General features: G+C 46.3%; 1 protein-coding gene across 1 annotated transcript; it reads right to left on the bottom strand.

The window, feature by feature from the left end:
* Positions 1-5,082: 5,082 nt before the first annotated feature.
* On the bottom strand, positions 5,083-21,387 carry mief1 (mitochondrial elongation factor 1). Its single transcript, XM_085969603.1, has 4 exons — positions 21,244-21,387; positions 19,722-19,905; positions 17,590-17,843; positions 5,083-15,465 (listed from the first exon to the last, which is right to left on the bottom strand). The coding sequence occupies exons 1-4, from the start codon at positions 21,385-21,387 to the stop codon at positions 14,659-14,661; spliced, it is 1,389 nt and encodes a 462-aa protein (XP_085825729.1). The 3' UTR covers positions 5,083-14,658.
* Positions 21,388-23,306: the final 1,919 nt, after the last annotated feature.

Raw genomic sequence — 23,306 nt, 5'->3', positions numbered from 1 at the left:
ATCCTTTCATGGCTTCACCTCTCCCAATCTCTTTCAGCCCCACAACCACCCCGAGATCTCTGCGCTCCTCCAATTCTGGCCTCTTGCCCATCCCCGATTTTCACCGCTTCGCCATCGGCGGCCGTGCCTTCAGCTGCCGAGGCCCTAAGCTCTGGAATTCCCTCCCTAAACCTCTCTGCACCTCGCAACCTCACTCTCCTCCCTTAATAGGCTGCTTATAACCTACCGCTTTGACCAAGTTACCCATAAATCTCCTTATGTGGCTCGGTGTCAAAGTTTGTTTGATAACGCTCCTGTGAAGCGCCCTGGGATCAATGTTCCCTCTCATTTTTTTCCTCCTGCGCAGCCCATTAAATTTGCTGCACGGTCACGCATGCGCCATATCTCTTCCAGCAGAACAGCTGGTGAGCGGCCTGTGCAGGACCTCGCGATCAGTGCCCGGCCGCGCGCCTGCAAACCTTAGGGGGATCATTGCTCAGGATGTTTTACTACATTAAAGGTAATATAGAAATGCACGTTGTCATTGTCCCTTCAGCCCATTGGTTTTTAAACTCTCCTGAGTGTGGGACCTCCTGTAGTTATTGACACTCCCGGGACCCTTGTCCTAAATTCTAGTAGAACCATGGAGGTCTACAGCACAGAAGGAAGGAGGCAATTCGGTCCATCGCGTCTGTGACAGCTCTTTGCGAGACGGCTAATTCCACTGAAAGATGGCAGCCAACATGGAACAGGTCAGAGGTGAACGCCTGGGACTAGGCATGGAGGGAGGGTTTGTTTGGGGACCCGCTACAACACGCAAAGATGAAACAGCAGCAGAGACCTAAGCCAGGAGGAGGAAGGAGTTTGGTGATAGAGCTGAGATAACCTACTACAACAACGCGTATTTATGTAGCGCCTTTAATGTAGTAAAATGTCCCAAGGCGCTTCACAGGAGCATTATCAAACAAAATTGACACCGAGCCACGTAAGGAGCTATTAGGCCAGGTGAGCAAAAGCTTGGTCAAAGGGGTAGGTTTCTAAGGAGCGACTTAAAGGAGGAGAGAGAGGTGGAGAGGCAGGGAGGTGGCATAGTGGTTAGCACTGTTACCTCACAGCGCCAGGGACCCAGGTTCAAATCCGGCCTTGGGTGACTGTGTGGAGTTTGTACATTCTCCCCGTGTTTGCGTGGGTTTCCACCGGGTGCTCCGGTTTCCTCCCACAGTCCAAAGATGTGCGGGTTAGGTTGATTGGCTATGATTAAAAAAAATTGACCCTTAGTGTTAGGGGGGATTAAATACGTGGGGTTATGGGGTTACGGGGATAGGGCTTGGGTGGGATGGCTGTCGGTGGAGGGACCGGGTGCTAGGGTTTGGATGATCAGCCATGATCTCGTTGAATGGCGGAGCAGGCTCGAAGGGCCGAATGGCCTACTCCTGCTCCTATCTTCTATGTTTCTATGTTTAGGGAGGGAATTCCAGAACGTAGGAGGTAGGCAGCTGAAGGCACAGCCGCCAATGGTGGGGCGAAGGAAACCGGGGATGGTAATGATCTGTTTCCTATCAATCGCACTGTTCCTCAGCTGTCCCTATTGCTGCTCTTTCTTTTGATCTCGTCACTTTCTTGAGGTTAATTCTCTGCCATAAAGACCCCCATCCCCCTGAATAGGTGGGCCAACTTTTTGTAAGGCTCCCACAGGCAGTGTTACAGTACTCCCCATGTTGAGTTTTAGGGCAGTCTTCCTTTTAGTCAAATCCAGCTACCACATTCAATGGGGGGGGGGGGGCACTGAATTTCATCACTGATTTTGAGGAGAACCATTTTAAGAGTCATCATGGTATTGACAAAAGTTCTCTCCCAACAACAATAACATCAACTTGCATTTATATAGCGCCTTTAACACAGTAAAATGTCCCAAGGTGTTTCACAGGAGCGATTATCAAACAAAATTTGACACCAAGCCACGTAAGGAGATATTAGGACAGAGGGCGGTTTTAAGGAGTTGTTGTTGACATGAAGTGCAGGTCTCCAATGCTCATGGTGTGTAATTTGCCACAACTGGAGCCTTAATTTGAGGGCAGATTTGTGAGCCCAGAATGCCACCAGTTCCCTGAACGGTTGGTTATTTACACCATGGGCTGGAGCTGATGGTTCAAGACCTGCACATCTACTATGGGCTGGATGCTTCTAAAAAAGCAACCTTAAATGTCAAAAATATTTTATGACATTCAACAGTCCATCATATAGCTAATAGGAACATAGGAAAAGGACATAAGAAATGGGAGCAGGAGTAGGCCATTTGGCCCTTCGAGCCTGCTCCGCCATTCAATGAGATCATGGCTGATCTTCTACCTCAACTCCTCCTTCCCGCACTATCCCCATATCCCTTGATTCCCTTGGTGTCCAACAATCTATCGATCTCTGTTTTGAATATACTCAACGACTGAGTATCCACAGCCCTCTGGGGCAGAGAATTCCAAAGATTCACCACCCTCTGAGTGAAGAAATTTCTCCTCATCTCAGTCCTAAATGGCCGACCCCTTATTCTGAAACTGTGACCCCCCTAGTTCTAAACTCTCCAGCCAGGGGAAACATCTCATCAGCGTCTACCCTGTCAAGCCCCTTAAGAATATTATATGTTTCAATGAGATCACCTCTCACTCTTCTGGATGGAGGAGGCCATTTAGCCCCTCAAGCCTGTTCCACCATTCCATGAGATCATGGCTGGTCTGTGACCTACCTCCACCTGCCTTTGCCTCCATGTCCCTTAATATCTTTGGTTAACAACAATAAATACATACAGAACAGACTCATCCTAAAATAATAGCAGCAGCAGCCATATAGAATTACATAGAATGTAGAAGCACAGAAACAGGCCATTAGGCCTAACTAGTCTATGCCGGTGTTTATGCTCCACATGAGCCTCCTCCCACCTTATTTTATCTAACCCGATCAGCATATCCTTCTATTCCTTAAATATATACAGAGAATGCTGGAAATACTCAGCAGGTCAGGCAGCATCTGTGGAGAGAGAAACAGAGTTAACGTTTCAGGTCAATGACTTTTCGTCAGAACTGGAAAAAGTTAAATACGTAACAGATTTTAAGCAAGTGCAGGGGCAGGGAATTACATCCCCCACCAGGACGGCCTGAGGGCTCTCCGCTTCTTCCTTGAACAGAGGTCCAACCAGTCCCCATCCACCACCACCCTCCTCCGCCTGGCTGAACTTGTTCTCACATTGAACAACTTCTCCTTTGACTTCACTCACTTCCTCCAAGTTAAAGGTAATGCTATGGGAACCCACGTGGTATATGTGGAACATTCTTTGTTCCAGTCCTACTCAGGTCCCCTCCCTCACCTCATTTTCCAGTACATTGATGACTGTATTGGTGCCGTTTCCTGCTCTCGCCCTGAACTAGAAAATTTCATTCACTTTGCTTCCAATTTTCACCCTTCCCTCACCTTCACGTGGTCCCGCTCCAACTCTTCCCTTCCCTTCTTCGACTTCTCTGTCTCCATTTCCGGGGGTAGGCTATCGACCAACCATAAGCCCACTGACTCCCACAGCTACTTGGACTACACTTCCTCCCACCCCACTTCCTGTAAGGACTCTATTCCATTCTCCCAGTTTCTCCATCTCCGTCGAATCTGTTCTGACGATGCCACCTTCCATACTAGTGCTTCCGATATATCTTCCTTTTTCCTCGACCGAGGATTCCCCTCTACCGTGGTTGACATGGCCCTTGACCGTGTCCGTTCCATTTCCCGCACTTCTGCTCTCATCCCTTCCCCTCCATTCCAGAACCAAGATAGGGTTCCTCATGTCCTCACCTTTCACCCCACTAGCCTCCACATTCAACGGATCATCAGCCGCCATTTCTGCCACCTCCAGCGTGATCCCACCACCAAACGCATCTTCCCTCCCCTCCCCATTCCGAAGGGACCGCTCCCGCCGTGACACACTCCTCATTCACTCCCTCTCCTTCCCATGGCACCTTCCCGTGCAAGCGCAGGAGATGCAACACCTGCCCTTTCACCTCCTCCCTTCCCACCATCCACGGCCCCAAACACTCCAGGTGAAACAGTGATTTACTTGTACTTCTTGCAATTTAGTATACTGCATTCGCTGCTCACAATACGGTCTCCTCCACATTGGGGAGACCAAACGCAGATTGGGAGACTGCTTTGCGGAACACCTCCGTTCAGTCTGCAAGCGTGACCCGAGCTTCCGGTCACCTGCCCCTTTAATTCTCCGCTCCATTCCCATTCTGACCTCGGCCTCTTACATTGTTCCAACGAAGCTCAACGTAAGCTCGAGGAACAGCACCTCATCTTTCGATTAGGCATTCTACAGCCTTCTGGACTCAACATCAAGTTCAACAATTTCAGACCATAACCCATGTGGGCTCCCATAGCAACACCTTTAATTTGGAGGAAGTGAGTGAAGTCAAAGGAGAAGTTGTTTTACGTGAGAACAAGTTCAACCAGGCGGAGGAGGGTGGTGGTGGATGGGGACTAGTTGGGCCTCTGTTCAAGGAAGAAGCGGAGGGCCCTCAGGCTGTCCTGGTGGGGGATGTAATTTCCTGCTCCTGCACTTGCTTAAAATCTGTTACATCTCTAACTTTTTCTAGTTCTGACAAAAGGTCATCAACCTGAAACGTTAACTCTCTTTCTCTCCACTGTGTTGCCTGACCTGCTGAGTTTTTCCAACATTCTCTGTTTTTATTTTAGATTTCCAGCATCTGCAGTATTTTGCTTTTGTCCTTCTATTCCTTTCTCCCTCATGTACTTATCTAGGTCCAGGTTAGTAAGAAGAATGTTAGAGGTGTTTCTATGTGTTTTTTTTTAATTGAGTGTGCTATTATCACATTATCAGACATTGCGGAGAAACGAGCTGGTGACCTATAACCAACGTTCTCGCTAAGGCTGCTCGGTCTGGAGACCCCGCGCAAGCCGCTCACTGGCTTTTATACGGAAGAAACCGCGCATGCGTGAAAATTTGAATGGGCCGCGCAGCCAGTTAAAGGGACCACGCACACAAAAAAAGAGGGAACATTTCCTGTAACAGGAGATATTGTAGAACATACAAAATCAAATGGACAGCACTTAAGGGTAAAAGTTGCACCTTTATTCAAAGAAACAATATTTTGAAGGATGACTATGTCCATCAAAACCGTATCACATACACAACAAAAAATGAGAAGTTCTGAGTATATTGCTTCTAAGTATGCGCACACATACAGCAACTTCTATTAGACATGTCCAGTCAGAAAAGCATACAGGATTTCAGCATCATTTGGCCTCGACAATTCTGCAAATTAAGAAATGTTCTCTGCTTTCTAAGATTCAACATTAGATCTTGCTCAGACAAGTCAAGCAGACCGATGTCAAAAAGATAGAAAATGCACATTTGACAAGAATCTTGAAGTTCGAGAGTTAAATTATTGGAATGGACACTTTAAACTGCTGGGTAACTTTTCAAACGTCAGTAAAATTTTACTAGATTGGTTCCAGGGATGAGGGAATACAGTTACGTGGATAGACTGGAGAAGCTGGGGTTGTTCTCCTTGGAGCAGAGAAGGCTAAGAGGAGATTTGATAGAGGTGTTTAAAATTATGAAGGGTTTCGACAGAGTAAATAAAGAGAAACCGTTTCCGATGGCTGAAGGGTCGATAACCAGAGGGCACAGATTTAAGGTGATTGGCAAAAGAACCAGAGGCGACATGAGGATAAACCTTTTTACGGAGCGAATGGTTAGGATTTGGAATGTGCTGTCTGAGAAGGTGGTGTTAACAGATTCAACAGTAGCCTTCAAAAGGGAATTGGATAAATACTTGGATATGAGGAAAGAGCGAGGGGAGTGGGACTAACTGGATTACTCTTTCATCGAGCCACTGGGCTGAATGGCCTCCTTCTGTGCTGTGCTGTTCTATGATTCTATGAAACTTCTTTATATAGAAATCTGACAAGAAAATTCATGATCAGTTTGTTGCATGTCTAGTTTGTTCTCAGTCAGTCAACACTTCCACCTGTGTCTGGTCATTGCAGACAACCTTTTTGGTCCATTCCCATCCACTGCATGGGACTAGATGCCACTATATTTTAGTGTCCAACTTCTGGACCAGTATATGTGAAAGACTCTCAGTGCAGTTATTGGGCATAATTAATGCACTGATATCTATAAAGAAAAGAAACAAACTTTAATGTTGTGCAACAGGTTTACTCTTAATTCCCCACCTCATTGTCCCACCACCAATTCTTCAGTGTCGTGCAACCCAAATCTCTCTCTAAATAACTCAATGGTGTGAAGGCTAAGATTGGATGTTAGCCGTGGCTCAGTGGGTAGCACTCTCGCCTGCGAGTCGGAAAGTTGTGGGTTCAAGTCCCCCGCCCGAGACTGGAGCACAAAAACTAGGCTGACGCTTCAGTGAACTGCAGTGTCGGAGGTGCCGTTAAACCGAGGACCCGTCTGCCCGCTCAGGTGGATGCAAAAGATCCCATGGCCACTATTTAGAAGAGATGGGGAATTCTCCCGGTGACTTGGCCAATATTTATCCCTCAACCAACAGCACTAAAAATCAGATTATCTTGTCATTATCACTTTGCTGTTTGTGGGACCGTGCTGTGTGCAAAATTGACTGCTGCGTTTCCTAGGTTACAGCAGTGGCTACACTGCAGAAGTACTTCATTGGCTGTAAAGCACTTTGGGATGTCCTGAGGTTGTGAAACGCACTGTATAAATGCAAGTGCTTTCTTTCTATAATTGCTGTGTTGGGCATTTTTCAGTGTCATGCACCCATTAGCCTTTCCTGAGATTCAGGCACATTGCTGAATGATGCATCCATTCAGGTTTGTTATAATTTGCATCGGTCGGAATGGCCAATTGCTAGGTGGTTGAAGCCAGTTCGGAAATGTTTTTTATTAGAGACGCAAGGATCTACCTGCCTGACTGGACAGTTAATAGCTTTACATTCCTTTGCCTCTCGAGATACCACTCCGTCACTCTCCTGTTGTACCAACAGTGGCTCTCTGATTTAACACCGAGTCCTCTAAAATTACACCTAATTCGAAGGTTGGAGCAAAACTTTGCTAGTTCAAACAAGGGTGGTAGAGGCAGAAACCCCTCATCGCATTTAAAAAGTACTTGGATATGCACTTGAGGTGCTGTAACCTACAGGGCTACGGACCAAGAGCTGGAAAGTGGGATTAGGTTGGAGAGCTCTTTTTCGGCCGGCACAGACACGATGGGCCAAATGGCCTCCTTCTGTGCCATAAACTTCTATGATTTTTGCACTGCAATGAATAGTGGTATTAACTTTTAAAAGGTACATGAGCTAATAAGAGTATTCATGGATAAGGATGGGATCCTGATCCACACCTAAACAAAACCGGATTCATAATATACAGTAATATTGCCCATCTTTTCTACTCCAGTCACGCGCAGTTATTAACCAGCAAACAGATGGCAACATCTCACATTACATACACATCAGAAAGTTTCAAGCCACTGTATTTAAAATGTATTGCAGTTTATTGAGGGATTTGTTTTTATTAATATTTATTTTGTCATTGGAATATGATAAATAAAAAGGAACCAAACTGCAGGTTTATGGTGGGTTTAAACCATTTGATCACCTTCCAACACAGCCCTTCCGAATGCCCTGAATGTCGTCCTTTCAGACTAAGTCACACTCAGAACATTAACCGGTCTTTCAGATGCTGATCAACTTATTGTATACATCCTTTTATTTATTACATTGCAATGACACAATATAACAGTGACAGTCGTGGGTCGGTGGGCAGCACTCTCGCCTCTGTGTTGGAAGGTTGTGGGTAGGTTGTGGGTTCAAGTCCCACTCCAAAGACAAAAAAAAACCAAGGCTGACGCTCCAGTGCGGTGCTGAGGGAGTGCTGCACTGTCGGAGGTGCCGTCTTTCGGATGAGACGTTAAACCGAGGCCCCGTCTGCTCGCTCAGGTGGACGTAAAAGATCCCACGACCACTATTGGAAGAAGAGCAGGGGAGTTCTCCCCGGTGTCCTGGGTAAATATTTATCCCTCAACCAACATCACTAAAACAGATTGTCTGGTCATTATCACATTGCTGCTTGTGGGAGCTTGCTGTGCGCAAATTGGCTGCCGCGTTTCCTACATTACAACAGCGAGTCCACTTCAAAAAGTACTTGTAAAGCGCTTTGGGATGTCCTGAGGTCATGAAAGACGCTATAGAAATGCAAGTCTTTCTTCGCCAAGTATCTGTGTTACAACCACAATACTCCATCGCCAATCAGCTCATTGCAGCCCATTACTATCAAGTACAGTTAGTCACTCGCCAAAATAATCTTTCCCCCCCCCCCCCCCCAGTGATGCAAAGTAGAAGTTGCGATATAATTAGGTTCAAATGCAAAAACAATACAAAACCCCTTGCTTGTAATCAGCATTTTACAGGGACTGCTTAAAAGGAGAAGGAAACTCATTGGCTAAATTACACTAACAGGTACTCGCTCAAAGAGTTTTTCCTCATCTTTAATGTTTTCATCCCTTCAATTATTCATTGGATGGAGAGCCAGAGCTATCTGGACAGCCCCATGGGTTATGCTCGTTGAAGAATCATCTTTGGCTACAGCGAGTCTTGTAAAATATAATTACACAGCAATTATTCTCAATTTTAAATCGGGGACAAAATCTTTCCATGATATATATTTTGGCACAAAGACTATTTTGATTACAATGAACTGTGCAGGTTTTACACTGGCAAGGTACGTACCATTACATATAATTATCTCACTCGTGCAGAATATTATCATGTTCTGATACAAGGTCATTATTGTACATAACTATAGAGTTGGAAGGAATCATCTTCAAAGTATTGATAGGGAAGATTACCAGGTACGGTAGCATAGTGGTTATGTTACTCGATTAATGATCTGACGCGAGTTCAAATCCCACCACGGCAGCTGGGGAATTTAAATTCTAGTAGAATAAAAAAAAGCTAGCACTGGTAATAGTGACCCTGATTGTTGTAAAAACCCATCTGGTTTGCTAATGTCATGGAAGGAAATCTGCCGCCCTTACCCGGTCTGGCCTATATGTGACTCCAGACCCACAGCAATGTGGTTGACGCCTAACTGCCCTCTGAAATGGCCGAGCAAGCCACTCAGTTGTCTGCCACGAGAAACTGCAGCGGTTCAACCACCACCTTCTCAAGGGCAATTAGGGATGGGCAATAAATGCTGGCCTAGCCAGCAACGCCCACATGAATGAATAAAAAAAAAACCCTTCTATTCCTTTCTTCCACAGGTGCTTATCCAGCTTCCCCTTATATGAATCTACGCTATTCACCTCAACCACTCCCTGTGGTAGCGAGTTCCACACTCTCTGGGTAAAGAAGTTCCTCCTAAATTCCCTATCTTTATAACCTCTAGTTTTGGATTCGTTCACAAGTGGGAACATCTTCTCTACATCTACCCTATCAAACCGCTTCATAATTTTAAAGGCCTCTATCGGGTCGCCCCCTCAGCCTTCTCTTTTCTAGAGAAGAGCCCCAGCCTGTTCAATCTTTCCTGGTAGTTATAGCCTCTCAGTTCTGGTATCATCCTTGTAAATCTTTTTTTTTTTTGCACCTTCTCCAGTGCAGTGCCTCTATCATTTTTGTAATACGGAAACCAGAACTGAGCACAGTACTCCAGGTGTGGTCTAACCAAGGTTTACATACATTTATATGAGGGGGGGGGGCGCGTATCACAGAGGAGCCCCAAGTCTGTCTTCATCACACCACCAGGTGGAGGTCAGAGGTGAAAACCCTGGCTGATCACTTCCCTCCCCATCCCACACCCGAGAGGCACTGCGGCTAACGCTACTACCAGCCAGGCTGAGATCAGCAGCTTCAGCACAGGCCTGCGGTCGAACCTGGCACCTATAGGGCGCACACTAAGGAGACCAAAAGAGCCACAAGGGAAGCACCAGAAAGGGCAACATATTAAAAACACTAAAGGAAAAGCTGATAAAGAACAAAATACTGTTATATTATAGAGCAGGGGCACTGCCGCAACTCGCCACGGCTTCTTCGACAGCACCTCCCAAACCCGCGACCTCTACCACCTACAAGGACATGGGCAGCAGGTGCATGGGAACACCACCACCTCCTCCAAGTTCCCCTCCAAGTCACACACCATCCCGACTTGGAAATATATCGGCCGTTCCTTCATCGTCGCTGGGTCAAAATCCTGGAACTCCCTCCCGAACAGCACTGTAGGAGTACCTTCACCACACGGACTAGTGGTTCAAGAAGGCGGCTCACCACCACCTTCTCGAGGGCAATTAGGGATGGGCAATAAATGCTGGCCTTGCCAGCGACGCCCACATCCCAGGAACAAATAAAAAAGTTTCATTGATAACCCCCTTTATACCTGTGAATATGAATTCAGACTAGTAATAATATTTTTAAAAACTGAATTTATAGAGTCTTGATAGCTAGGCATTAAATCAGGCAATCCAGCTCTCGAAGCTCAGACAGCTCACTTCCATTTGCGCCTCTTATTTCTCATTTGCCACATTATTCTGTTAGAATTCTGAGGGTCTGGCAGATTGATATTAGCACTGTTACCATATCATCACTGACCCAACAGCAGAGGTCCCCGGCTTCGACCTCCCTCGAAGACAGTGGACAGCGCTCAACCCAATCCGCACTGGGCATGGACGCTGCGGCCACCTGCTCCACAAGTGGAAGATGAGGGACGATCCGGAGTGCGACTGTGGCCACGAGTCCCAGACCGTGGAACACATCACAACAACCTGCCCACCGAGATCTGTTGCGGGAGGCCCCTCATTTCTCCACTCGGCATCGCGGGAGGCCATCGGATGGATAGCCAGACTAGACATTCCGTTATAAGCTTTTCCTGTCATACAAAGCAACAACCATATTAAATAAAGAAATCCCAAATCACATGCCCGAGATCTTTTCACATTAGCGACTCGAGATGTAACAGATTATTAATTAATAGATTTAACAAGGCTACCTGGTAGAAGACAAGATACCTGGGACCTCCCCCCCACCCAGAGATAAACCGTCAGAACTGCAGCGTAGATTATAAAAAGAACGTTTGTGTACGGTGACTCATTTGTCCATATTTTTGTGCAGGAAAAGCGGATTAATTGGACACCGAAGAGGTCATTTTCTGCAGAAAGCTGCCTGGCAATGACACCACGGACGGGTAGGAATCTAACTCTGGGGAAAGCACAGCGCTGCTCGTGGTCTCACGAATGGAAACCTTTCTACGCACGACATTAAAACAAAAAAAAAAGACAGGAGGGGTACGGCAGTTCTGGCAACATCGGAACGCGAAAGATAGGTTTGGGCGGGACCGCCCTCACCAGAACCGCATGCGCGTTGATTAAAGTGGGTGAAAAGGTCCGATTTCTAGTGGAGGAGTCTACTGGTGTAGCCAATTGGATCTACAAGTCATTCTGGGCTGGGAAACCGTTTAGAGATTAAACACGAAGACAAAAGTTCTGCTGTAATGGACACTTGGCTTGCTATATACTTTGCCCAAAAGCACCATGATAAATTAAATCTCCTTTGAGTTTAACAAGAAGACCTATTACATACCTGGCATAAAAATAAAACAGAAAAGGTGGCGCAACCGTGGCGAACGAGGGAAATTAGGGATAGCATAAGACCCAAGGAGAGGACATATAAATTGGCCAGAAAAAGCAGCAAACCTGAGGATTGGGAGCAGTTTAGGATTCAGCAAAGGAGGACAAAAGGATTAAGAGGGGGAAAATAGAGTATGAGAGTAAGCTTGCAGGGAACATAAAAACTGACTGTAAAAGCTTCTATAGCTATGTGAAGAGAAAAAGATTAGTGAAGTCAAGCGTATGTCCCTTGCAGTCAGAATCAGGGGAATTTATAATGGGGAACAAAGAAATGGCTGACCAATTAAATACATACTTCGGTTCTGTCTTCACAAAGGAGGACACAAATAATCTCCCAGAGATGTCGGGAAACATAGGGTCTAATGAGAGGGAGGAACTGAATGAAATCAGTATTTGTAGGGAAATTGACGGGATTGAAGGCTGATAAATCCCCAGGGCCTGATAATCTACATCCTAGGGTACTTAAGGAAGTGGCCCTAGAAATAGTAGGTGCATTGCTGGTCATCTTCCAAAATTCTATAGACTCTGACACAGTTCCCATGGATTGGAGGGTAGCTAATGTAACCCCACTATTTAAAAAAGTTGGTAGAGAGAAAACGGGGAATTATAGACAGGTAAGCCTGACATTGGTAGTGGGAAAAATGCTACAGTCCATTATAAAAGATGTAATAGCAGAGCACTTGGAAAACAGTGACAGGATCTGACAAAATCAACATGGATTTACAAAAGGTAAATCAAGCTTGACTAATCTACTGGAATTGTTTGAGGATGTAACTGGTAGAATAGATAAGGGAGAACCAGTGGATGTGGTGTATTTGGACTTTCAGAAGGCTTTCGATAAGGTCCCGCATAAGAGATTGGCGTGAAAAGTTAAAGCACATGGGATTGGGGGCAAGGTACTGACTTGGATAGAGAACTGGTTGGCAGACAGGAAGCAAAGATTGGGTCGATTAGGCTTATATTCGCTAGAGTTTAGAAGAATGAGAGGGGATCTCATTGAAACTTATAAAATTCTAACAGGACTAGACAGACTAGATGCAGGAAAGATGTTCCTGATGGCAGGGGAGTCCAGAACCAGGGGTCACAGTCTAAGGATTAGGACTGAGATGAGGAGGAATTTCTTCACCCAGAGAGTGGTGAACCTGTGGAATTCTCTACCACAGAAGGCAGTTGAGGCCAATTCATTAAATATATTCAAGAAGGAGTTGGATATATTTCTTGAGGCTAAAGGGATCAAGGGATATGGGGAGAAAGCAGGGACAGGGTACTGAATTTGGATGATCAGCCATGATCTCATTAAATGGCGGAGCAGGCTCGAGGGGCCGAATGGCCTACTCCTGCTCCTATTTTCTATATTTCTATATACCCATAATTTTTCCATTTGATTTAGAATTTATAGCACAGAAGCAGGCCATTCAGCCCAAGTGGTCTGTGCTGGAGTTTATGCTCCACAGTTTTATATTTCGTATAAATTTTAATTGCGTTGGGAGCTGCACTTACCCAAGTAAATCTTAACCATCTCCACGGTTACTTGTTCATTTTGCTGTGAGTGGCGAATTTGGCAAGGAGGTGCAATTTTCCTGCAATCAGGGCTGGTCAATGTTCACGTCAAGGAGTAGATAACCCATAAGGGAGTGACGTTCAGTGGAAAGATTCACCTCAAAGTTCCACACTTACTTTCAAGAGAGATGCCGGAGTGAAAATTCTCATCCTGGTTTTCAAATCCCTCCATGGCCTCGCCCCTCCCTATCTCCGGAACCTCCTCCAGCCCAACACTCCACGATTTCGGCCTCTTGAGCATCCCTGATTTTAAATCGCTCCACCTTTGGTGGCCGTGCCTACAGCAGCCAAGGCCCTAAGCTCTGGAATTCCCTCCCTAAACCTCTCTGCCTCCCGTTCCTCCTATAAGACGCTCCTTAAAGCCTACCTCTTTGACCAAGCTTTTGCTCATCTGCCCTAATATCGCCTTATGTGGCTCGGTGTCAAATTTTGTTTGCTAATCGCTCCTGTGAAGCACCTTGGGACATTTTACTACGTTAAAGGTGCTATATAAATACACGTTGCAGTTGTTGGGCTTCTCACTCAGGTCAAATCAAGCGGAAGGGAAAGTTGCGACCCCGAGTATCTGCTCGATTGGTTTTTTTTTTTAAAAAGCGCTCAATTTGTAATTTTCTTTCTTTTAAAATGCAGTTCCGATTGAGTTTTGTGTCTACACTTGGGAGCCTCAGTGATAATTCTGGAAATTTACTGGTTTTTAAAAGCAAAACCAGTAGAAAATATGACTGGACCTCCGTCAAATTGACTTTATTAAGTCGCAATTTTGAACATTTCTTTCCAAGCCTTTCAAATTGACATTTATTTTGAACCTTTACATTTTTAAGTGTCAACGGGAAATGTGAACATTTTCCCCCCCGTGGTTCATTAAAGGACAATACAGGAAACTCTCGATTTACCGGCTCCTAAATAACCGGAAATCTCTGTTAACCGGCAAAATTCAGGAGTAGGTTCAGGTAAGTTTTACTTCATATTAATGGCCGTTCCTGGATCTGTGGCCGTGTAACCGGGGTTCCTGCACCTATTGCTATGCAACAGGGACGCTTGGTCTGTGGCCGGGGTTCCTGCACCTGTTGCCGTACAACAGGGACACCTGGATCTGTGGCCGTGTACGGGGCTCTCGTACCTTTTACTATACCTCTCTGTAATCCGGACTTTTTGATAAACTGGCACCACGCCGGTCCCGTCGGTGCCGGATAAAAAAAAAGAGTTTCCTGTATAGCATTCAGCCCGAGCCCAAGTGGTTTTTTAAAATAAATTGTAACTAACATTGAAAGTCCTTCCTGCAAGATCACCTAGTTCCCCTGTCAGGCAACTTCTGATCACGATTACAAGTTCAGGAAATGCAGAATGAAGAGTCACCCAGTCAATAGGGTGATTAAATGGTTAACAGCAGCACTCTAACTCGCTCATTTGGTAAACTCCGATCACTAGCAAAGTACGAACCTCTGCAATGTGCCTACCACAAACCTAATTCATGTATTTAACAATGTCTCTGGTTCGGATAAGGAACAGTACAGCATGTAGCCCAGCTCATCGATTTCCTCTTCTGTAAGTTCCAAAAACAGGTTGACTTTGGTATCTAAACTGCACGGCAAGAAGCCTTGCTCCAAGTAGCTGATCAGTTCTCTGAGAACCAGCAGGAATTTGTCAGCCAGCAGATCGGGCGACCAGTCCGACCCCTTGGCGCAACCGTGGAGGATCACGTTGGTCAGCTGGCTGGCCGTCAGCTTGTTGAGAACAGGGCTGGACTTGCAGATGGCCTTCAGGATCTTGAGGCAGCAGCAACGGCAGCCGCCGTCCCTCTCGTCCAGGGCTCGCAGCTTGGCGGTCTCGGCAGTTCGGAAGCTTTGCCGCCACATGTTCTCGTACCGCCCGTCCCGGTGCGGCTTGGCGATCAGCATGGTCTCCTCCATCACAATCAGCGGCAGGAAGTCAATAAACAGTTTTTTACTCGTGTCGTACTGGACCTCCAACGTCAGCGTTTCCGAAGGGACCACGGGCCGAATGATGAGGTCCAAGATGCTGCCGATAGCTGGCCAGTTGATGGTCCCCGACAAGGCCTTATCGAAGGTCTTGATCACGACTTTCGGCGAGAGGTAGCCGCCCACAATGCAGCGGTCCCAGTAGCTGCTGCTGCGGGGGAAGTATTCTAGGTTTTCCCTGCGGACCAGCCAGAATCCAGGGACGTTCATGATGGTCTCCTCCCCTGGGATTGTAGCCCAGAGGTTCTTTTCCAGGATCAACGGCACGATCAGCTGAATATGATCTGCAGTCACCACCTAAAGAGTCGGGCACAATTAAACTCGATTGAGATTCCGGTCAGAAGCCGTTTCATTTTTGTAACACGTTTTATGGCACTCACAGTAACATCACTTATCGAGACAATAAAAAACCAAGTTACCAAAAATACAAACCACTACTAATGGCATAGAATCATAGAATAGTACAGCACAGGAGGCCATTCGCCCATCTAGTCTGCGCCGGCTCTTTTTGAAGAGCAATCCATTTATTCACACTGCTCCACTCTTTCCCCATATCCCTGCAATTTTTTTCTCCTTAAAGTATTTATCTAATGAAGGCTACTATTGAATCTGTATCCACCACCCGATCAGGCAGTGCATTCCAAATCCTAACCACTTGTTGTGTAAAAAAGATTTTCCTCATGTCATCTCTGGTTCTTTGGCCAATCTCCTTGAATCTGTGCCCTCTGGTTATCGACCCTTCAGCCATTGGAAACAGTTTCTCTTTATTTACTCAATATAAACCCTTCATGATTTTAAACACCTCCATCAAATCTCCTCTTAGCCTTCTCTGCTCTGAGGAGAACAACCCCAGCTTCTCCAGTCTATCCACGTAACTGCACTCCCTCATCCCTGGCACCATTCTGGTAAATCTCTTCTGTAGCCTCTCCAAAGCCTTCACATTCACCGAATGGTCTTCCCTTGCCCTTCAACACTCCCGTTCCTATGGCCCGAAGTTCAGAACTCAGATAATATGGGGCAGATCTGCGTCTCCCCAATCTACAGCAGGAGCACAAGGGATTGGGAATCGGACACCCTGGATTCCCAGTTCTAAAAGTAGGCGATTCCAATGAATCCAAGGTGATTTAAGCCACAACAGAACGCCTGTGCCTTTTGGATTACTGCCATTTTGCCGTACTGAAAAACAGCAGCTGTTGCACTTTCCACATAGTGACAGCATCAAGCACGTTTCTGTTACATGGGATAGGCAGAGATAAAGCTGCACCCTCCCTCTACATTATCCAACCATGTACGTACACTGCACAAGGCTCTTCCTTTCCACTTTCCAGTACTGCAGAGATATTTTCAATTGCCACACATTTTATCCTGGGCTCATTAGCTGGATTATTGAATCAGCGCCAGTCTGTAGGCATTTGTTTATTACACACTATAAATTCTTTATATGAATAAACTAGACACCTGTATTTATTCCTCGGTATTTAGTGGTTAAGCCTGGCATCATCTAATCACCATTTGCTGATTTCCCTCGTCTTTTTCCATTCTTGTAGTACCCTACACTGCCTTTTATCTGGGTTTCTCAATAAGATAATAAAAGAATATCTGGGAGGGGGCCAGAAAAGAAATACATGCGACATGATTCGGTATCACATCACAGCCCGATTGTGGGGCACTCTTGACAGAGCTTCGACTTGCTATTTACACACCTTCAATTTACATTTTCAATAGTCAAATGACGGGTGTCAGCTGTGGCTCAGTCGGTAGCACTCTCGCCTCTGGCTCAAGCCCCACTTCAGCGCATAATCTAGACCTACACTCCAGTGTTGAGGGAGTGCTGCACTGTCAGAGGTGCCGTCTTTCGGATGAGATGTTAAACCGAGGCCCCGCCTGCCCTCTCAGGTGGACGTAAAAGATCCCGCGGCACTATTTCGAAGATCAGGGAGGTTCTCCCCCGGTGTCCCGGCCAATATTTATCCCTCAACCAACATCACTAAAACAGATTATCTGGTCACTATCACGTTGCTGTTTGTGGGAGCTTGCTGTGCGCAAATTGGCTGCCGCATTGCCTACATTACAACAGTGACTACACTTCAAAAGTACTTCATTGGCTGTAAAGAGCTTTGAGATGTCCAGAGGTCAGCATAACAATCGGAAAACCCAGGCCAGACTCCATCGAATGGCCCAGGCAAGAACTAACGGGACACCTGACATTACTGTGACTTGAACCAATCTACTACTTGAGAGGCAGGAAATCAGTTAAACCATCACACTGCCCATTCCCCAGCCCCATTATAAAATGACTTTCTTTCTCCTTATTTACACTGCTCTCTAAGCTACGCGCCATTCCGCAATGGAGAACGTGGATAAGCGGGCTGCTCCCAGATCTGACTGGTGTAACTCAATGGAATTAGATTAAACCCCAACCTGCAGATCGTCGTACAGACTGCCACTAAGGTACATATCCCGGAGAGGCATATCAGGAAGCTTGGCATGGATAAAATTCCGCAGCTCTGTGCAGATGTCCATGGCCGCCTGCTTGGCTCGGCTCATCTCCGCCCCTGGGACGACAACGTGCTTACGATAATACACAAAGAGTTTATCTTGCATGGACAAGCGGAGTCGAGCTTTCTTCAAATCCATTTGGGTCTTCTTACTAGAACTAGCACCTTTGGAAATACCTGTATCGAGACACGAAAATGGAGTAAATGCAACTCATTTATATAAAACCCAATACACAAGTCAGAGTTGTGTCTAAGTTGTACGTTATATACGACCACAATGCAGCGGTTGTACCACCCGGCTTAGGCAGCAGAAACCTGGGGCAAGAAGCTGGAACCTCTGCAAAGAAGCTGGAACCTCTGCAATCAACTATGGTGTGAAGGAAGTGAGGGGGGGGGCGGGGGAGAATACACTGAAGGTCAGAATTAAAGGACAGAAAGGTGCGGTAGAGGAAGCAAGGCTGAAGCAAAGGTTATGGTGGGATGTGGCATTGGAGGGATTAGAAGATGAGGATGAGAATTTTAAATTCAATCTGTATTGGGACAGTTAACCAGCGTAGATTAGCGAGGACTAAGTGCGGAACAGGACACAGGAGGATTTTGAGTAAGTCAAAGTTTATGGAGAGAGGAGAATGGGAGGCCAACAAGGAGGAGGCTGAACCAGTCCGTGCAAAACACTGGTGTCCTATTTGACTCAGCATCCAGTTTCAAAACCCTCCATTGTAGTCACCACCAAGATCACACTAACGGATCAGTTCAAAGCTCTGCAGTCCTGCCACATCCAGTGGCAGCGGACAATTAAGCGAGTAACGGGAGGAGGAGGCTCCATGAACATCCCCTTCCTCAATGCTGGCGGAGCCCAGCAAGTGAGTGCAAAAGACAAGGCAATCATCTTCAGCTAGAAGTGCCGAGTGGATTATCCAGCTCAACCTCCTCCATCACAGTCTCCAGCTAATTCGATACTCTCCACATGATATCAAGAAACGGCCGAGTGCACTGGACACAGCAAAGGCCATGGGCCCTAATAACATCCAGACTGGAGTGCTGAAGATTTGTGCTCCAAGCCCCCCCCACTCCTCCCCCCCAACACCTGCACCAATTCCTTCAGTGTCATTAATTGTGATTTTTTTCCCTCCTGTATTAACAAATATACAATTATATAGTGAACATAAGAAATAGGATCAGGAGTACAGGAACAAGGATGTCTTGCTGCAGTTGTACAGGGCCTTGGTGAGACCACACCTTGAGTAGTGTGTGCAGTTTTGGTCGCCTTATCTGAGGAAGGATGTTCTTGCCATGGAAGGAGTGCAGCGAAGGTTCACCAGGCTGATACCTGGGATGGCAGGAATGACGTATGAGGAGAGATTGTGTCGATTGGGCTTATACTCACTGGAGTTTAGAAGATTGAGAGGGGATCTCATCGAAACCTATAAAATTCTGTCAGGCCTGGACAGACTAGATGCAGGAAGGATGTTCCCGATGGCCGGGGAGTCCAGAACCAGGGGTCATAGTCTAAGGATAAGGGGTAAGCCATTTAGGACTGAGATGAGGAGGAATTTCTTCACCCAGAGAGTGGTGAACCTGTGGAATTCTCTACCACACAAGGCAGTTGAGGCCAATTCATTAAATATATTCAAGAAGGAGTTGGATATATTTCTTAAGGCTAAAGGGATCAAGGGATATGGGGAGAAAGCAGGGACAGGGAACTGAATTTGGATGATCAGCCATGATCTCATCGAATGGCGGAGCAGGCTCGAGGGGCCGAATGGCCTACTCCTGCTCCTATCTTCTATGTTTCTATGAGTAGGCCATTCGGCCCTTCTCCGCCATTCAATAAGATCATGGTTGATCTTCTAACCTCAACTCCATCTTCCCACACTATCCCCATATCCCTCGATTCCCTTAGTGCCTAAAAATCTATCGATCTCAGCCTTGAATAGACTCAACGACTGAGCATCCACAGCCCTCTCGAGGTAGAAAATTCCAAAGATTCACAACCCTTTGATTGGTATATACGCTGTATATTAAACCAACTACTTATTCTAGCCAACAGCTTACCTGCTTCAAAGCTTGTGGAATCGGTGGGCAGGGTCTGTAGAGATCTACTGACATTCATTTTCATATCCCTGGTCAGTAAGCGTGGCGATGACCCGATCCAGCTGGGCTCCTCCCAGCTTTGCTTCCCAGACCTCAAGTCCATCTTGCTGGGGCTGCTTGGGGCACTGATCGCCCGGTCATACATCTGCAAGATAAAGATATAGATTCAACAACAAAAAAATACCGGCCATGAGGAGCTTGGAGCAACACATGTACTGTACTCCAGTAGTTAAAGGCATCAGTATGTGGCAAGTAAGAAACATTCTCCCAGTTAAGCGATTTTAATATCTCTTGTCTGGTAGGAGATATCCTTACTTCACTTTTCAGCCCCACGGAGACAACAACAACTTGCATTTATATAACGTAGTAAAACGTCCCATGGCGCTCCACAGGAGTGTAATCAAACAAAATTTGACAACAAGCCACAAAGAGATTGGACAATTGAGCAAAAGCTTGGTCAAAAAAGGTAGGTTTTAAGGAGCGTCTTAAAGGAGGAGAGAGAGAGCGGAGAGGCTTAGGGAGGGAATTCCAGAGCTTAGGGCCTAGACAGTTGAAGACACGGCTGCCGATGACGGAGCGATGAAAACTGGGATGCGCAAGAGGCCAGAATTGGAACGCAGAGATCTCGCCTTATCCGAGGAAGGATGTTCTTGCCATGGAGGGAGTGCAGCGAAGATTCACCAGACTGATACCTGGGATGGCAGGAATGACGTATGAGGAGAGATTGGGTCGATTAGGCTTATATTCGCTAGAGTTTAGAAGAATGAGAGGGGATCTCATTGAAACTTACAAAATTCTAACAGGACTGGACAGACTAGATGCAGGAAGGATGTTTCCGATGGCGGGGGAGTCCAGAACCAGGCGTCACAGTCTAAGGATAAGGGGTAGGCCATTTAGGACAGAGATGAGGAGGAATTTCTTCACCCAGAGAGTGGTGAACCTGTGGAATTCTCTACCACAGAAGGCAGTGGAGGCCAATTCATTAAATATATTCAAGAAGGAGTTAGATATATTTCTTGAGGCTAAAGGGATCAAGGGATATGGGGAGAAAGCAGGGACAGGGTACTGAATTTGGATGATCAGCCATGATCTCATTAAATGGCGGAGCAGGCTCGAGGGGCCGAATGGCCTACTCCTGCTCCTATCTTCTATGTTTCGATGGTAGTAGGGCCGGAGGAGGTTAGAGAGACCTGGGGGGAGGGGGCGAGGCCATGGAGGGATTTGTAAACAAGGATGCGAATTTTAAAATTGAGCTGCTGCCGGATCGGGAGCCAATGTCGGTCAGCGAGCACAGGGGTGATGGGTGAACGAGCCTTGGTGCGAGTTAGGATACGGGCGGCAGAGTTTTGGACAAGCTAAGTTTATGTAGGGTGCAAGGTGGGAGGCCAGTCTCCCAATTGGAACTTGAAAACCTAGTCAGAGTAGGAGGGGTGTGGAGATGGAGGAGGACAGAGAAGAGCTGAATGAAAACAAGTACCCCTACCCTCTTAACAGCCAACGTTGCAATGCCCAACACAGCAGCTCCACCAACACCTAGCACCAGCCTGGCATTCGAGAGGACAAAATCAATGGCATTTCCAATCCCATTGTCCCCTTTCTTGTTTTTTCCTTCTCCCGTGCCAGCCATTTTGAACAGAGTACACCTAGAATGAAAAACAATTAACATAATGTCATTCTATAATGGAGCACCCGAAATTGCACACACGACTCTTACTGTGGTCTAACCATTGCCTTGCACAACGTCATTACTGCTTTGCTGTTGTATTCTATGCCCCTATTTATAAAACCCAAGAATGTTATTCTGGCTTTTTTTAATGGCTTCATCTGGCTGTAATCGCACTCTCGGGCAATAATGTGTTTGAACACCTCAGTCTCTCTGGCTCCTCCATACCCTCCTGCGTCTTTCCAGAGTGCATACTCCCATTACTTGTTTATCCTCTCAAAATCTATTACAGGTACCTCACGCTTTTCCACATCAAGCTGTATCTGCCCAATCTGCTAACCTGTTCATCTTCTCCTGAAGCCTTTTTCAGTCCTCATAACGCCAGAAGGGAAACAAACATAGCACAAACTAACTCATCTGATCATAATGCTTCTGTCCTCCCTTTTGATAAAGTGCCTTCACTCTCTTTCCCCACCCAAGGTAGCTGGCTACATTTGGTCTCAAAAAACAGTTGAGGCTGGGGGTCAATTGGAAAATTTCCGAACTTGGGATTGATAAATTTTTGTTGAGTGTGGGTATTAAGGGATACGGAACCAAGGCGGGTTGATGAAGGACAGAACAGCTGTGGTCTAACTGAATGGTGGAACAGGCCAGAGGGGCTGAATGGCCTACTCCCGCGTTCAGCATTCATGAGCAAGGAAACAAACAGGCAGTGTTCCTGTGCTTGTTTACAGCCCCAGGGATCCTGCTGCAAAAGGATGTGGAACAATTGTGTACTGGAATGGGATTGAGCTTGGCTTTGATGGTTGAATAGGCTGCTGGTGCATGTGAGCATTAGGGGAGGGGAGGTGCGGCTGCCTGTACCGGTGGAACTTTGCCCCAGCATAAATCACCACTTCAGGCAGGTAAAGAGTCAACACACACAAAACAAATACAGGAAACTCTCGATTTACCGGCACCCAAACAACCGGAAATCTCGGTTAACCGGCAAAATTCAGGAGTAGGTTCAGTTAAGTTTTTCTTCATAATAGTGGCCGTTTCTTGATTCTTGGCTGTGTAATCGGGGGTTCCTGCACTTGTTGCTAAGCAACAGGGACGCTTGGTCTGTGGCCGGGCTTCTTGCACCTGTTGCTAAGCAACAGGGAAGCCTGGATTTGTTGCTGTGTACGGAGCTCTCGTACCTTTTAACTGTAACTCTCTGTAATCCGGACTTTTTGATAAACTGGCACCACGCCGGTCCCGTCGGTGCCGGATTAAAAAAAGAGTTTCCTGTAATGTAATTAGAAAATTAGTTACAAATACCTGCATTTCTTTAGCACCTTATCACGTGAAAATGTTCAAAGTGCTCAACACAATGAATTGCTAGAAAATAATTTGTGGCCAAAGAAAAGGTGAGCCTTCTCCAAGAACTATTAATTTGGCAGGAATGCATGAAAAGTCTATCATAAGCTTAGGAAACCGTACAAGATGCTGACTGGAACGTAACGACAAACTATGTTAAAATGAGAAGCAAACGAATCCCAGCCGAAGTCAAAATCCAGCACTGCACGAAGATTATTTGTTCCTATTTTTTCCTTTTTCCAAATTCGACAGAAGGTTTAACATTCTTCCCCCACCCTTCTCCTTACTCCAGCCTTATTTTTTCCTCGAGGTGCTGGGTCAAGCCGGTTTACATTTCCATGGGAGCTGGCCAAACCGGCGGAGGAATCCCACGCTGACTTTCCTCCATCAGGCTACAGTTGCCTCAGGTAAGATCAGATAGTTCAGGGATCAAACCTCGGACCTTTCCGTTTGGCCTGACGCAGTTCCACACTGGTCAATGCTCTTACCAGTAGATCCACTGGAGGCAAGTTCCTAACCTAAAGGTTGTTTCTAAAGGGAAA

The sequence above is a fragment of the Somniosus microcephalus genome, chromosome 28, assembly GCF_052327205.1.
Source record: "Somniosus microcephalus isolate GS21.2 chromosome 28, FLI_Smic_1.0, whole genome shotgun sequence".
NCBI lineage: Eukaryota > Metazoa > Chordata > Chondrichthyes > Squaliformes > Somniosidae > Somniosus > Somniosus microcephalus.
Note: the sequence above shows the minus strand (reverse complement) of the source record. Positions and strands in the feature narration are given on the sequence as shown.

Bases quoted from the DNA above. Each gene is read 5' to 3' on its own strand.
- mief1 (XM_085969603.1), bottom strand. From the start codon at position 21,387: ATGGCTGGCACGGGAGAAGGAAAAAACAAGAAAGGGGACAATGGGATT. The intron at 17,844-19,721 runs GTAAGCTGTTGG...GTCTCGATACAG, and splicing joins TTCCACAAGCTTTGAAGCAG to GTATTTCCAAAGGTGCTAGT. The intron at 15,466-17,589 runs GTTGGGGTTTAA...CCGACTCTTTAG, and splicing joins GTCTGTACGACGATCTGCAG to GTGGTGACTGCAGATCATAT.